The 13,812-nt window shown below is 55.3% G+C and overlaps 5 protein-coding genes across 5 annotated transcripts; 1 reads left to right on the top strand and 4 right to left on the bottom strand.

Annotated features, from left to right (window-relative positions):
* Positions 1–388: 388 nt before the first annotated feature.
* BBK36DRAFT_158132 (3-deoxy-7-phosphoheptulonate synthase) lies at positions 389–1,709 on the bottom strand (the record flags this gene model as incomplete). Its single annotated transcript, XM_024897675.1, has 4 exons — positions 389–540; positions 597–1,499; positions 1,563–1,617; positions 1,701–1,709. The coding sequence occupies 4 exons, from the start codon at positions 1,707–1,709 to the stop codon at positions 389–391; spliced, it is 1,119 nt and encodes a 372-aa protein (XP_024750590.1).
* Positions 1,710–2,568: 859 nt separating this feature from the next.
* BBK36DRAFT_1134944 (hypothetical protein) lies at positions 2,569–4,637 on the bottom strand (the record flags this gene model as incomplete). The annotated part of the gene is made up of 3 exons (XM_024892477.1): positions 2,569–2,738; positions 2,811–4,477; positions 4,559–4,637. The coding sequence occupies 3 exons, from the start codon at positions 4,635–4,637 to the stop codon at positions 2,601–2,603; spliced, it is 1,884 nt and encodes a 627-aa protein (XP_024750589.1). The 3' UTR covers positions 2,569–2,600.
* Positions 4,638–5,015: 378 nt separating this feature from the next.
* Positions 5,016–6,335, bottom strand: BBK36DRAFT_1116766 (FMN-dependent alpha-hydroxy acid dehydrogenase; the record flags this gene model as incomplete). Its single annotated transcript, XM_024890272.1, has 2 exons — positions 5,016–5,953; positions 6,038–6,335. The coding sequence occupies 2 exons, from the start codon at positions 6,333–6,335 to the stop codon at positions 5,016–5,018; spliced, it is 1,236 nt and encodes a 411-aa protein (XP_024750588.1).
* A 648-nt stretch (positions 6,336–6,983) lies between these two features.
* On the top strand, positions 6,984–8,258 carry BBK36DRAFT_1134943 (GINS complex, Sld5 component). The gene is given in 6 exon segments (XM_024892476.1): positions 6,984–7,143; positions 7,261–7,441; positions 7,538–7,899; positions 7,934–7,960; positions 7,971–7,996; positions 8,052–8,258. 3 exon segments carry the CDS (start codon positions 7,019–7,021, stop codon positions 7,895–7,897), a joined length of 666 nt encoding a protein of 221 aa, XP_024750587.1. The 5' UTR covers positions 6,984–7,018; the 3' UTR covers positions 7,898–7,899; positions 7,934–7,960; positions 7,971–7,996; positions 8,052–8,258.
* BBK36DRAFT_1167672 (hypothetical protein) lies at positions 8,172–12,827 on the bottom strand (the record flags this gene model as incomplete). The annotated part of the gene is made up of 7 exons (XM_024895075.1): positions 8,172–8,183; positions 8,220–10,023; positions 10,157–10,160; positions 10,273–11,246; positions 11,314–11,604; positions 11,704–12,341; positions 12,426–12,827. The coding sequence occupies 7 exons, from the start codon at positions 12,825–12,827 to the stop codon at positions 8,172–8,174; spliced, it is 4,125 nt and encodes a 1,374-aa protein (XP_024750586.1).
* Positions 12,828–13,812: the final 985 nt, after the last annotated feature.

Genomic DNA, 13,812 nt, shown 5'->3' with positions numbered 1-13,812 from the left:
GCGGTTGACTTGCTTTGTCACTTAAATACCATGATAGTTTCCTTACTTATAGATGTTACATCTATTAGTTACGTCCTCCTCGCGATGCATTGGATGATATCAACGTCATAAACTTTTGTTAGTCTTTTTTTATGTACAGCCAGATGCATTTTCAACGCAACCAGCGCCCGATCCGCGCATACGATAGAGGCAGCATATAGAGAAAAATGACCAGCAGTGTAGTATGTCCGGCCCGCAGAAAAAACCAGCAGAATTCGCACACGCTGGCGCCATATCGACAAAGCAGTCAACAAGCCTCAAGACCTGTGACATGTCCACCAAGGGACAAGGGGTATGTGCGCATGTAGATAGGTAGTATGTAGCGGAAAGGTTGAATGAGCTTGTCCCTCTAATTGATTCCCAAGACCTTTCTCCTCTGTTTGACGGCCTCGGCCAGGTTGTCGAGCACCGCTTCGGTATCTGCCCAGTTGATGCATGCATCTGTGATGCTGACGCCGTACTTGAGCCCGGACTTGCCCTCCTCCGGTACCTTTTGGTTGCCTGTCATTCTCCGTTAGCAGATACTCTTAGAAAAGTCATCATGAGTCGTCGCTCACCCTCGTTAATGTTACTCTCAATCATGAGGCCCATGATGGCAGTCTCGCCCTTGGCAACCTGTTCGGCGACGACACTGGCAACCTTGGGCTGGTTCTTGTGATCCTTGAGTGAGTTGCCGTGGCTGCAGTCGATCATCAACCTCGGAGGCGCCCCCTTCTTGTCCAGTGCTGCCTTGGCCTCGGCGATGCTCTGAGGATCGTAGTTTGTGCCCTTGGTGCCGCCGCGCAGGATGACGAAGCAGTCCTCGTTGCCTGTTGTGCCGACAATGGCAACGACGCCAGGCTTGGTGACGGAGAGGAAGTGGTGGGGGTGTCTGACGGCGCCCATGGCATCGATGGCGACGCCGAGCGAACCGTCGGTGCCGTTCTTGAAGCCGACGGGGAAGCTCAGGCCACTGGCCAGCTCACGGTGAAGCTGGCTCTCCGTCGTGCGCGCGCCAATGGCGCCCACGCTCAGCAAGTCGGCCAAGAACTGCGGGGAGATGGTGTCCAGCATCTCGCTCGCAATGGGCATGCCCTTGCTCGTCAGGTCGACAAAGAGCTGGCGCGACAGCCGCAGCCCCTTGTTGATCTTGAAGCTGCCGTCAATGTCCGGGTCGTTGATGAGGCCCTTCCAGCCGACCGTCGTGCGCGGCTTCTCGAGGTACGACCGCATGACGATGAGCAGCTCGTCCTTGTGCTTCTCCTTGGCCTTGAGGAGCAGGTCGCAGTAGGCGAGGGCGGCCTCGGGGTCGTGGATCGAGCAAGGGCCCACAACGATGAGCAGGCGGTGCTTGGGGTCCTTGCCATTGACAATGGCCACGGCCTCGTTGCGGCCGTCGATGACGGTCTTTTTGGACTCGGTGGTTTGGGGGATCTCGTGCTGCAGCAGGTCGGGGGGCGTCAGAGGGTTGTAGCCGCGGACTGGATGGGGCCCAACATGTCAGTAACAAGACGACGGCTTCAGACATTTAGTAGGAGACTTACTGCGCCAATCTTCTGAGTCGGCCTGGTTGCCGACGTTTTTGTTCTCGATGTAGAACTAGAGGGGCAGTCCGGTGAGTCACTCCACTGACAACGGTCGAAAAGCTGGTTTCAAGATCAATTGGAACAGGGCAGACGTACGGTAGACATAGTGAGCAACTGTCTTCAATCTCGAGCTCAAGGGGAAACACCAAGAGAAGGGGTATAGAAAGAAAAAAAATCTGTGCTTTACAGATCGCGAATTGGAGTTTGAAGGGCAAACTTGAAAAAAAGTTGATGGAGGGCTGGGTGACGTCAATAGAAGGCCGTTGGCAAGACTTGGCTTGATTCGGAAGCGGTGCAAGAGATTGATTAATACAAGATGCTTCTCCTCTGTATCCTGCCTCTTCTCTTCTTTCTCTTATTGCCTGAGGGCGATTTGGTAAAGACGGCTGTGTAAGTGGGAAAAAAGTGCATATTGGCCGAGCTTCAGTCCTTTAAAACCAACACATGCATCAATTTCCACATGCATACCTAGGTAGTCTACAACCTTACACTAACACCACCTCCGACGCTCCTCCGTGCCACCACTTACAACTGCAAGACAGGCATCGGTGTTCCCATAATATCATCCCACACGATCCCGCAAGCCAATGGGAAGATCCCCATTGAATGATTTGCCGCTTATTGCTGCTCCCACTAGGTTATAGAGCCCGGGCCCCTTGGAATTACTCACATCGTTTCTCGAAGTCCAAGGGCCGACGTCGGTGGTGCAAAGCGCAAAAAGCTGTCACAGACGTGGAGAATCGGAAACGTCTGATTGGCTTTCTGGGGGGACAGGAGACAGGGATGGCAGAGGGTGGTCTATGTATTATCTCACGCACCATCAGGTCCAGCCTGAGTAATATCGACAAGCTGCAAAATTGTCCTGTGTGACTGGGACGCAGATCGCTGAAATTCAAACTTGTCCAGGGATGAACACGATATCTAGAGACGCACATGCTGCCTGGATATTCTCGTATTATGCCATAACTCGCTCGCTCAGACATTGCCAACCATCAGTTACATGACATCAATGTTGAGGATCTTGATATCTTCTTCCGGCTTCTCCTTATGCGTCCTCGTATTCTCAATCTTGTGAATCACGTCCAAACCCTGCGTCGCTCGTCCGAAAATGGTGTGCTTCCCATCCAGCCAAGGCTTTCAAAACACAACACAGTCAGTATGCAAACTTCATATCGTTCTCGTCAAGTCAAGAGGGAAACAACTCACCGTCTTCTCCGTGGTTATGAAAAACTGGCTGGCGTTCGTATTGGGACCTGCATTCGCCATGCTCACCGTATACGGCTTGTCGTGCTTCAGACTGCTAAACTCGTCCTCAAAGTCGCGCCCCCAGATGCTCTCGCCGCCCGTGCCATCGCCCAGAGGGTCACCGCCCTGTATCATAAACTTTCGAATCACGCGATGGAATATCGTGTTGTTGTAGTAGCCGCGCTTGGCGTGTGTGACGAAATTCTCCACGGCCTTGGGCGCCGCGTCGGGGAAGAGGCGGATGTGGATGTCGCCATAGGTAGTGTGCAGGACGGCGGCGTTTCCAGTCTCTGCCTTCTTGGCCGCCTGCGCTTTGTCTCTTCCTCCCAGCACGGTAGGCTTCTCGTTCTGGACGTCTCGCGTCGACTTGGATATTTCCTCGTCGTTTGTAAACATGTAGAACCGCACCTTGCCCACGCCGGTGGCAACGAGAATCGGATCCCGAGCTTCTGACTCTTGCAACAGAGGGTTGCTCGAAGCACCCATCTCGACGGATACTATGCCCTTCTTCTGGGGTTGGCCTTGGTATATGCCCAGGTTCAAGGCGCGGAAGTTTTCATCCTTGCCGTACACCTTGACAACCTGATTCGTATACGTGTTGAGAACCTTGATTCCCACCATGGAACCGTAGAGGATGAAGTTACCCGACTCATCGAATATGACGTTGGACTTGTTTTTCAAAGTCGGCGACTCAATCTCCCGCTCCTGAGCCAACCGTCTGCCAAACTCCACGCTATCCAGCTTCTGCGCCGCTGTGCCAACTCGTTGCATATCCTCAGCCACTTGCAATGACTCATCGTAGGTCCTGTGCAGCTTGGCCGTCGCAAAGTCGAATATCCGTATTTTGCGGTCGGGCAATGAAAACGCCGCCAGACTCTTGCCGTTGGGCGATATCGTCAGGCACGTGGGCACGGATTTAGCCTTCTTAAAATCGAACAGGTTCGTCGAGCTCTTGTACTCAAAGACGTTGCTCGGTTTCTCATAGTTGCCGCTGGGCTGCCAGTATTCGATCATGCCATTCTCGTCGGCTGAGACGACACAGTCGTACTCGTCATTGAACGTCATCAAATGGACCGGACTCCTGTGCAGGCCCTTGATGGTATGGATAGCGTCCTCCTGCTCACCCCGGCCATCGTAGATGTGTATCAAGGGCTTGGCGTCCTCCGAGACAGCCAGCAGGGGAAACGAAGCCCCCTTCTTGTGCACCCAGCACACGCACTTGGGCACATACTTTAGCGTGATCATGGAAAGCAGGTCAAACGTAAAGACATCAAAGATCTTGATTGTCTCGTCGTCGCCCGCCGTCGCAAAGCTCCGTCCGTCGCGACTCACTGAGACCGACGTGATGGTGCCGTTGTGCGCCTTGAACTGCTTGACAAACTCGATGCCCTTGCCAATCTTCTTCCAGAACTTGACCACGCCATCAGCAGACGACGTGATGAGGAAGTCGGTCAGGGGCGTCCAGGTAGCGAAGAGCACCTGCTCCTTGTGCATCAGCGACTTGGAGTACCTGATGGACTTGGGCAGCGCGGAGATGTAGAGCTTTTCGTAGGGCAGGACGCGGCGCTTCTTCTTCGGGGCCTCGGCGGTGGGGAGCTGCGGTCCCATGTCATCGTCTGACGAGGAGTCTGTCCATGTCCAAACAAAATAAGCTGTCAGTATCTAGAGGGGGTTGTCCTAGGTTCCCGTGGCGAGGAAGATGCTCGTACCTGAACCATCTTGCTCTGCATACTCTGCATGGCTGCGTTTCTGCGAGCGGTTGTCGTCCTCTGCAGTCGACTCCGCCATGGTCGCCGATGCTCGGAGGATGTTGGAATAGTTTCCGGGGGTTTAGGAGACGAAGCTGTCGCGAGCAATGGCTTGTCGCGGTTGGTGAGGCTGTAGGCGCGTTGACCGGTTTAGCTTGAAGCTTTGGTTGCAAGCTGCAGCCTCGCGATGCGCATTTGCAGACGAACGCCAGTGGATCTTTCGCACTGTATTGTACACTGTATGGTCTATCAGACCTTGGAAATTCCCACGACATTCCCCAGAGGAGCGTCTGTACATGGGTCAAATAGAGCAGATGAGATCGAAGTATACGTTTATCATAACATTGGACCTTCAATAAATTTGGGAATAGTATTCTCTGTCACATGCTAAGGCTACAACAACTCATTTCTCCAATGCTCAAAGATTCGACTTGACATCTCCAGGATACTGGACCCTCCGCAACAGCGACCTCTTCAAGTCCGCCACGCGTTTCGCTCCGGCAAGGCCCATGGTCAGATCCAAATCAGCCAGCAATCCAGCCAGTACTGCTTCGGCCCCCTCCTTGCCATTGATGCCCAGTCCGTAAACCACCGGCCGCCCAACTAGGACGGCTTTGGCTCCAAGAGCAAGGGCCTTGACGATGTCGGCGCCGGTGCGGATGCCAGAATCCATCATGACGGTCAGCCGGGAGCCGACAGCATCGACAATCTCCGGGAGCACATCCAGAGTAGCTATGGTGCCGTCAATCTGGCGGCCGCCGTGATTGCTGACAATGATGCCGTCCACACCATGCTCAGCAGCCAGCTCGGCATCTTCGACGCTGAGGATTCCCTTGAGGATGATGGGCCCGTCCCAGTACTTTTTCAAGATCTTGATATCTTCCCAAGCGTGAGACTTTCCGGGGAAAGCCTCGCCGATCCAGTACAACGACGCCTGCATGACATTATCCTCGGGTGTTCCGCCATCGCTCATCTCCGCAAACTTGCGTCTAACGACAGGATCTGCGAACCCATTCGCGCAGCCCTCGCCCAGGAGGAAGGGAATGTTGGCAAAGTCCAGGTCGTGCGGCCTCCACCCAAGCGTCCACGTGTCCAGGGTTACGACGAGCGCTGTGAAGCCATTGTCCTTGGCTCTCTTCAGGAGAGAAGCCGTAATCTCTTCGTCACTGGGCCAGTAGAGCTGGAACCATCTGGGCGATTTTGGGACTGCGGCTGCGATTTCTTCCATTGTGGTTTGGGCAACTGTGCTCATGGTGAAAGGAACGTTCAAGGCGGCGCAGGCTTGGGCAACTCCGATCTCCTTGTCTTTGTGGTATAGGGAATTGACGCCCACAGGAGCCATGAATACGGGAACGTCTTTTTTTTTTAACCTCGTCAGCCCATGATGTTCCAGTCTTGTTTTCGGGCGATTCCATAGAATGGCTGTCCATCCTCACGTACCGTATTTTTGGCCAAATATGGTGACACTCAGATCGCGAGGCGTCGTGGGCCTCAGGACGCGAGGAACAATCTTCCACTGGCGGAAAGCAAGCCGGTTCGCATCCATGGTCGCCGACTCTCCCGCTCCGCCAAGGATGTACTCGAAGCCCGCCTTGGTCATCTTCTCCTTGGCCTGTTTCTCGAGCCAGTTTGGGTTTGTCGTCACGATGGGCAGCTCGCCAGCCAAGAGGCCCTTTTGGACAATGGTCCGCAGGTATGCGGCGTAGGGCTGAGGGCCGTCACCTTGTTCGTCCGTCATGGCTGCTGAGGATGAGATGGAAAGTATGTGTCTATGTGTTATTATCGCGGTTCCAAGTTGCTTGTTGCTGTTCTAGACCAATTGCTCCAGATCAGGCATTGAACCCTGGGTTAAAGTAGGCTGCTTTATGTCATTTTGAGTGTAAGAGGCACTCCAGAGTTGGGAGGAGACTTGCCTCGGCTTAAACTGATTACGCATACTCTTCCACTCCTGCGTCAACCCCCGTCATAGACGCAGCTGAACTCGAATCCTCGATGATGCATCATATGACTTGCTCAACTTTGGACTCGGCGGCTGCTGACGGACCCATGGGTCCCTTCAAGTGTTGAATGTGTCTGTGTTGTGAAGATGACGAGAAGTTGCTTGTTTGGAGGTTGACAGAATGTCTTATCGAACTGCAGCCCAATGCCGCTGAAACTCAGTTCAAGCACCGCTATAAGATCGCTAAACCGTAGCGCTCACCGATAACCAAAACACACCGAGGTATATGTACACAGTACCTGCCACTTCGCACATGGGCCCAACTCCAGACATGTAAACTAGACACCCCACCGCGGGAAAGCCTCGTGCTTAAACCTCGAATTAAGTTGCTTCTTCGCCCTGGAGAAGTTGCATCTTCTATCAAGGTGCAGATGCTTGACCAAGTCCCTCGGCACTCATGACCCGATCTATCGTCTCCCGCCATGGACATTGACGATATTCTGCGAGAGGTCGATCCCGCGTCTCACGGCATCCCGCTGGAGACGCGGGACTTGCAGGCCCTGACGCGCCTTTGGGTTGCTGAGAGATCGGCACCTGAGCTGCTCAAGTGAGTCTTGATATTGGGCCATCATGAGCTTGATTGTTCTTCCACTGGAGATACATGCTGTCTATGAAGATGTATCCTTTCTACTGCTCACTGTGGGCTGATATATGACGAGTCTAGTTGGCCTAGAGATGGCTTGTTTGAGCGAGTCAACTCCAAGATCAAATCTCAGATTGAACGCATCGAGGACATGACGGGCGACATGGATCCCAAGACCAACTTTGCCCTCATCGTCATCCAGACCGAGCTCGAACGCTACAAGTTTCTCGTACGGAGCTACCTAAGAACGAGAATAGCCAAGGTAAGCCCCCCAGTCTCCAGCATCCCAGTCTCACACAACGAACAACGGCAAAAAGTTCCCAACATCTAATCTTCTTCATCCCCCCTATCTCAAAAGATCGACAAGCACACCCTCCACTACCTCTCAACAGAAGATTTCAGACAGCGCCTCTCCCCCACCGAGCTGGCCTACGCGACGAGGCACCAAGCCCTCCTGCACAACCACTACCTCTCCTCCTTCCTCTCGTCCTTCCCCCAGCGCCTGCAGAACCTCAACGACACCGCCGGCAACGTCAGCATGATTGACAGCCCGGACCTGGACACGGCCGTCTTCGTGCGGCTGCTTCGCGACAAGGACGTCTTTGGCAGGGGCACCGACGTGGACACGATTCTTCCGGCGGCGAATGGGGACGTGCTCATCATGAGGTGGTCGAGCGCGAAGGGGCTTGTTGAGGATGGCGATGCGGAGCTTGTTTAGGGACATTTTGGGGTTCTTTTGGATGTGGTGATTAATGGCGTCTCATGGGATTCTATGGGGGAATCATTGCGTGTGTGTCAAAGAGGATCAATGGCAATGGGGGGATACCAAAGATCTGGATGGGTTCGGTTCAGGCTGAGCTCTTGAAAAAGTTGATGAGCTGGGCACGAGAGATCTGATACCAATCACAAAAATATACGAATCATGGCATCAAATTGAATAAAACAAGCAATCCGCTCAAATATCCTCTATTCACGATAAAGAAAAGCTCCATCTAACTCCTAATCTCCCACAGCCTAATCTTGCCCGTATCATTACCCACCGCCAACAAACTGCTGTCCTTGCCAAACGCCACCGCCGTTATCCTGCCCAACGGCGTCTGCGCCGTCGGCCAGTTCCTGTAGACGGTGCAGCTCGGCAGGTGCGCCAGCCTGAGAGCGTCCTTTGACGACCTGCTGCCGAACGCGAGGAGCTGGCCGTCGGGGGAAAAGGTCAGGACGGTGACGGGCGTGACGAGCTGCTCGAAGACGCGCGTGGGCTTGGGCGCCTCCTTGATGACGACGTTCTTTTCGCCGTCCAGGGCGAGGAGCTCGCTGCGGTCGTAGATGTTGGTGATGCCCGAGCTGGAGCCGATGGCCACCCAGCGGTCGTCGCCAATCAGCTCAGGGCCCTGGTGGCCGCCGAGGGCGATGACGATGCCGCCGATGCAGCCGTCGTCGCGCCACAGGCCGACGAAGCTCCTCGTCTCGACGCTGTACTCGCCGACCTGGCCGTCCTTGCCCAGGATCGTCATGCCGTTGCCGGTGCTCCACCACGCAAAGTCGGCGATGCCGTTCCTGCTCGACAGCCGCGCCGCGGCGATCCACTGCAGGGAGCCGACGCTGAGGATGTTGATGATGCCGCCGCCCTTGCGCGTCGACGCCGTAATGGCCATGTACCGGCCGCAGGGGCTCAGCTTGAAGCGCTCCATCGTCTTGTGCTCCAGGCCGTGGCCCAGGATCTGCGACGTCTTCTGCACGACGCCCGTCTTGAGGTCCCAGTGGTGGAAGTATCTCCTCCGTCCGCCGATGAAGACCTTGTCGCCGCCGGGGTACAGGAACTCTGCTCTCCGAATGTCCACGCCCTTGACTTGTACGGACGTCAGCCGGGGGTTCGGCACCGGGTGCGCATCGGGTGCGATGTGGTGGAGGTACAGCACCGAGGCCGTGCTGGCCGACAGCAGGACGGGGTACTCGGGGTGGAAGGACAGGCACTCCACGGGCGCAAGATGTGTGTCGGAGATTTCGCGCGTTCTCTGGATGTCGATGATCTCTGGCCTGAGCCGTCGCTTCTTGGGCCCGCCAGCTCCAGACAGGCTCTTGACGTCTCGTAGAAAGTCCTCCAGCGGCTGGGCAGACACCTCGCCGTCGGATTCGCTGCCGCTCTCGTCTGAGGAGCCGGAAGAAGCAGACGAGCGCCGCCTTCGCTTGCTAGGACGCCCCTCTGCCTCCTTGGCCCACGCAGGCGCAGGATGGAGCTGGAGGTAGCGCTGTCGAAGTCTTCTGCTGTACTCGGTGCCGCTCACAATGTCCTCGGCCTCGGTCAGTCGCAGCTTTCGCAGCCGTGTATGGTTCGCGAGAGAGATGGCCAATCGGTCGTCGTCGCTGTCCTCCCAGGCGGCCGGATCGCCGTGCTCCGCCTTCTTCGCCTTGGAAGCGACGGCGGATGCTTGAGGGACTGCGCCGCTCGGAGCGGTATCGATCATGAACAGGTCGGCATCGTCGACGTCTTCCAGCCCGCCGGTGTCCGCATCGGCCGCCAATTCCAGCTCCCTGCCCTCTTTGTCGTCTGATGCACCAATTAGGCTGCCGGTCTTGAAGAGACTCTCTCCAAAGGACACCTTGCTGCCGAAAACGAGCCGCTCCAAATCTTCTTCGTCCGAGTCCTTGTCCTGCATCGCAACCACCGGCTTCTTTCTTGATGAGGCGTCGTCGGAGTCATTGTCGGAGGAGGACAGATAGTTTTCGGACAGTTCGTCCTCTGAGAAGTCTGGATCCTGCGGCTGGGCCATTTTCGCCAAGGTTGCTCCGCTGTTGTGAAGGGGATTCAGCGGCGGTTGGTTTGCATTTCTCTGCAAAAGTAGGAATCTTTTTTTTTTCCTTTAATTTTTTTCTGGGTCTGGAGCTCAGCCTTGCAGACGAGGACTTGTCGAAGTGGGGGTAGTGGGGCCTTCTCGACGAGGCTGACATTGATTGATTGGCGATGGCTTCACGTTTCGACTGAGCTTCAATTGCACGAAAAACACAGCTCACAACGTGAAATACTTGATTTTTTTTTGGAGTCCCAGGCTTATTCTTGATATCCTTGTTTTAGTTATTTGTAAATACTCGCTCAACTTAGCAATGCAGCCCTTTCCAAATCGCTCTCCAGCTTTGAAACGTCCTTGCTCACGGACTCTGCGCACTTGAGCGTATATACCGCGCCTCGCTGAGCCACGTCCACCAGCTTGTCGACTCTTCCTCCCTGAGCAAGTCCCGAAACCATGACGCCGAGGAACGTATCGCCGACTCCATTTACGGAAACAATGTCTTCGACATGCTCGACAGGAGGGAACAATCGCATGTAGATGCCGCCGACGGCCGGGTTTCCGTCATAGGACCGAGTCAAGATGAACTCTTCAGACTCTCGATCCCGAAGTCGAGGATCGTCTTTGCCCAGGATGGTTGTCAACAAGACGCCCTTGGACCCGAGCTTTGTGATGATTGTAGGGATGTAAGGCAGTAATTGAATGGACTGCACGGGAACGCCAGCATCCGTCAACTCGGCCGACGTGAGACGGACGAACCGGTCTCTGGCTCCCCGCATGCCGAACGAGTCAATCACCTCGAACCACTCCATGCTGTCCAGATAGCCATTCTCCTTGGCTGCCGAATACATGGCCGAAAGCTCGTAGATGTTGGGCGAGGCGAGGTCGACGCTCTGGTTAGGGAACACGCCCAACGGCGGCACTCCGCGCTGGGGCCCGAACAGGCTCTTGGACTTGGCGACCGAGACAGGCTCAAAGGCGACTTTGCTGCCGTGCTCGTTGGCAGCGTGTATCCAGGTCCTGATGCCCTTGGGGCTCCAGTTGCCGTCCACGACGAGCCACTTGGGGTCTGTGGCTTTGATGGCTGACTTCCACTCGTCGGGGAAGAGGTGCTGCGTGAAGATGCCCATGTCCGCCATGGCCATGACGAGATTCTTGCTGGAGTCGTTGATGGCGACGTACTGGGCGGTTCGACTCCCTGGGTGCTCTGCTTGGTTGAGTTTCTTTACATATGTGGAATCAAGGCCTGAGGCTTCGAGAGCTGTGAGAACCGTTGCGCCGGCACTATAAGTCGTCAGCCATAGGGATCGTATGTCTTATGTTGTCTTGATCAGGTCCCGGTGAGCCCTACACATCGTCGCCAACCATGCTGCTAAACTTGACCTGAGCCTGTCGACTGGCTCGATGAGCAGCCAGCGCAACATTATGCCCGACACCGCCGATAGACTGGCTTATACTGGCCGGATTCGACGTATGGACTTGGGGCTGACCATCACCGCCCTGGGGATTGGTATAGTCACAGCTGAGGTCGACGGCAACCGACCCAGCGACGAGAATATCAGCTTTGGGGTTCGTTTTCAAGGGAGGTAATGGTTTATTTTCAGTCTTTGATCCAAACGCCACTGTATGTCCTGATGAACTTCTATCTAACCGATTAGATGTCATCCAACGTAAAAATTACAAGTACAATCACAAAAAAGAGATATGCAAAAGATGATGTCCCTCCTAAAGAAAGACTTACGAGCTCGTTCCCTCACTCAGCAAGCGTGACAGCTCGACGGCAATGTTTGTCGCCCTGACAATGTTGGAGCGCACCAGTTGCTTGTTGGCGGTGACTATCCTGTCGCCAAAGAGCTGCTTCAGCCTCCGCAGGACGAACGGCGTGTTGGCGCTGCCCGTGAAGCCCTTCTGGTCGGCCTCGGCCACGGCCTGGTCAATGTGCGCCTGCATCTCCTTTGCGGGAATGGCAAACTCCTCGGAGATGGGGTTCGCAAAGAGCATGCCCGACTCGATGCCGAGCTTCTCCTGCGCCAGGATGATGGCGGCGGCCTCCCTCTCGGAGCGGTACACGGAGGGGCTCTTGACGCCGCTGTCCCTCGCCCAAAAGGCAGGGAAGTCGACCTTGCCGGTGCGCCCGTCGGCGTAGGTGGACACGTGGGCGCCCTGGGTCTCGAGGAAGCCCTTGCAGCCGCTGCTGACGACGGCGACCCGCGTCCTGCCGAGCTCGGTGAGGTCGGCGGAGACGTCGAGCGAGTTCTCGCCGCCGCGGTGGACGCCGCCGAGGCCGCCGGTGCCGAAGACGCGGATGCCGGCCAGCCTGGCGAGCAGCATCGTGCCGGCAATGGTTGTGCCGCCATTGATTTTGCGTCCTGCCAGGCCCTGGTGAAGAAAAAAAAAAAGCGTCAGTGTTTGACTGTGACTTGGTTGAAAAGGAGGCCATCATAGGGGGAATCGGATCCTTACCATGCCGACCAAGTAGGCAATGTCTCTCCGCGAAGCCTTGACCGTGCCCTCATCCTCAATCATGCGCAGAATCTCATCCGTCGAGACGCCCACCTTGGGCACTCCCTCGACAATGGCGATAATGGCAGGGATGCCGCCGCTGCTCCGCACCAGGTCCTCATGCTCCTGCGCGAGATCCTTCCCCAGGGCTCCATGGGTGTAGATTGTTGATTCCAAGGCAACGACGGGCTTGTTGTTGGCAACGGCATCGGCCACCTCGCCGGAGACCTGGAGGAGGTTCCTGACGGCGTGTGAGCCTGCGGCTGCGCTGAGGGAGCGGCGCTGGAGATGGGGGGCTGAGCGGAGCCACAGTTGGGCTGAGGCTGTTTGTCTCAGGAGGACGGAGAGCCGTGAGGGCTTCATTGTGGCGGATGAGATGTGAGTTTGTGTAAGTGTATCCTCTGTACCTTATAATCGACACGGAAACCGCTTGAAAGTGAAGATTCACCCCCACCCTGTTGCTAGTTCTCTCCCCCACTCTTTATCGATCAGTTCAGAGTGTTGATGCTCAGACAGGACTAAAGTCAAGCAGCGCCTCCTAAGACTGCTGGTGGTTTGTAGGAGGTATCAAGGTGAGTGAAGAGTATAAGACAAGGGTAGAACAGGAGGACAACTTCAGAGCAAGTCAGTAAACAACTCCGGCTTTATAGACTATAAGTCTCCTCAGCTCGGCCAAGACACCGCGCCCTCTCGTGCATCGCCGGCCTCCGCAATCGTCACGCCGAACGACTAGCAGCAACATCAATCCCACTAATTAGCAAATCAATATCCGCAAATAGTCTCTTTCCCTTACAGCTTTACTCCATATGTTCTTGCGATATGGAGTTGACGCTGCCGGGTTGACAATTCAAATCCAACCGGCAAGACGCATTAGGCAATTTCTTGCTGGGGAGCATGAGGCCGCTGTTAGTGGGAGCGGTTGGCGCATGCGCTGACGCACTAACACCCGATTGATGTCCTTTGCTCAAACTGGCAATTTTGCTGGCATCCCCTCCAGTTTCTCCACCTATAATGATGGAACAAATATTAATCGAAAACCCCCCAGAGATTCACATGTTGTCGTCGTTGCTTTACTATTCGTTCGCGTTTAGCCGTTCAACGGCATCCAACTGCCAGAATTTTGAGGAGTTCTACGCGGGGAGAGACTCTCCAACAACGGGGATAGAGCAGCTGTATGTATGCAACCCTTAGCATCTCCTACAGACGTCAATTCGCCCTCATCCTCTTGGGTAAATGGAAAGGTGCTGCTGCTCCCCCGCATTGTGATATCAGATCAAGCCTCGGTAATTACAGCACGGGGGGTTGCAACTCTGCCAAGATGGTTTTAGTCCTGCAGGGTCTGGCAGTT

This window comes from Trichoderma citrinoviride, assembly GCF_003025115.1.
Source record: "Trichoderma citrinoviride strain TUCIM 6016 unplaced genomic scaffold BBK36scaffold_5, whole genome shotgun sequence".
NCBI classification, from domain to species: Eukaryota; Fungi; Ascomycota; class Sordariomycetes; order Hypocreales; family Hypocreaceae; genus Trichoderma; species Trichoderma citrinoviride.
This window is presented reverse-complemented; position numbering and strand designations above follow the sequence as displayed.

Bases quoted from the DNA above. Each gene is read 5' to 3' on its own strand.
- BBK36DRAFT_1134943 (XM_024892476.1), top strand. From the start codon at position 7,019: ATGGACATTGACGATATTCTGCGAGAGGTCGATCCCGCGTCTCACGGC. The intron at 7,144-7,260 runs GTGAGTCTTGAT...TGACGAGTCTAG, and splicing joins TCGGCACCTGAGCTGCTCAA to TTGGCCTAGAGATGGCTTGT. The intron at 7,442-7,537 runs GTAAGCCCCCCA...CTATCTCAAAAG, and splicing joins TAAGAACGAGAATAGCCAAG to ATCGACAAGCACACCCTCCA.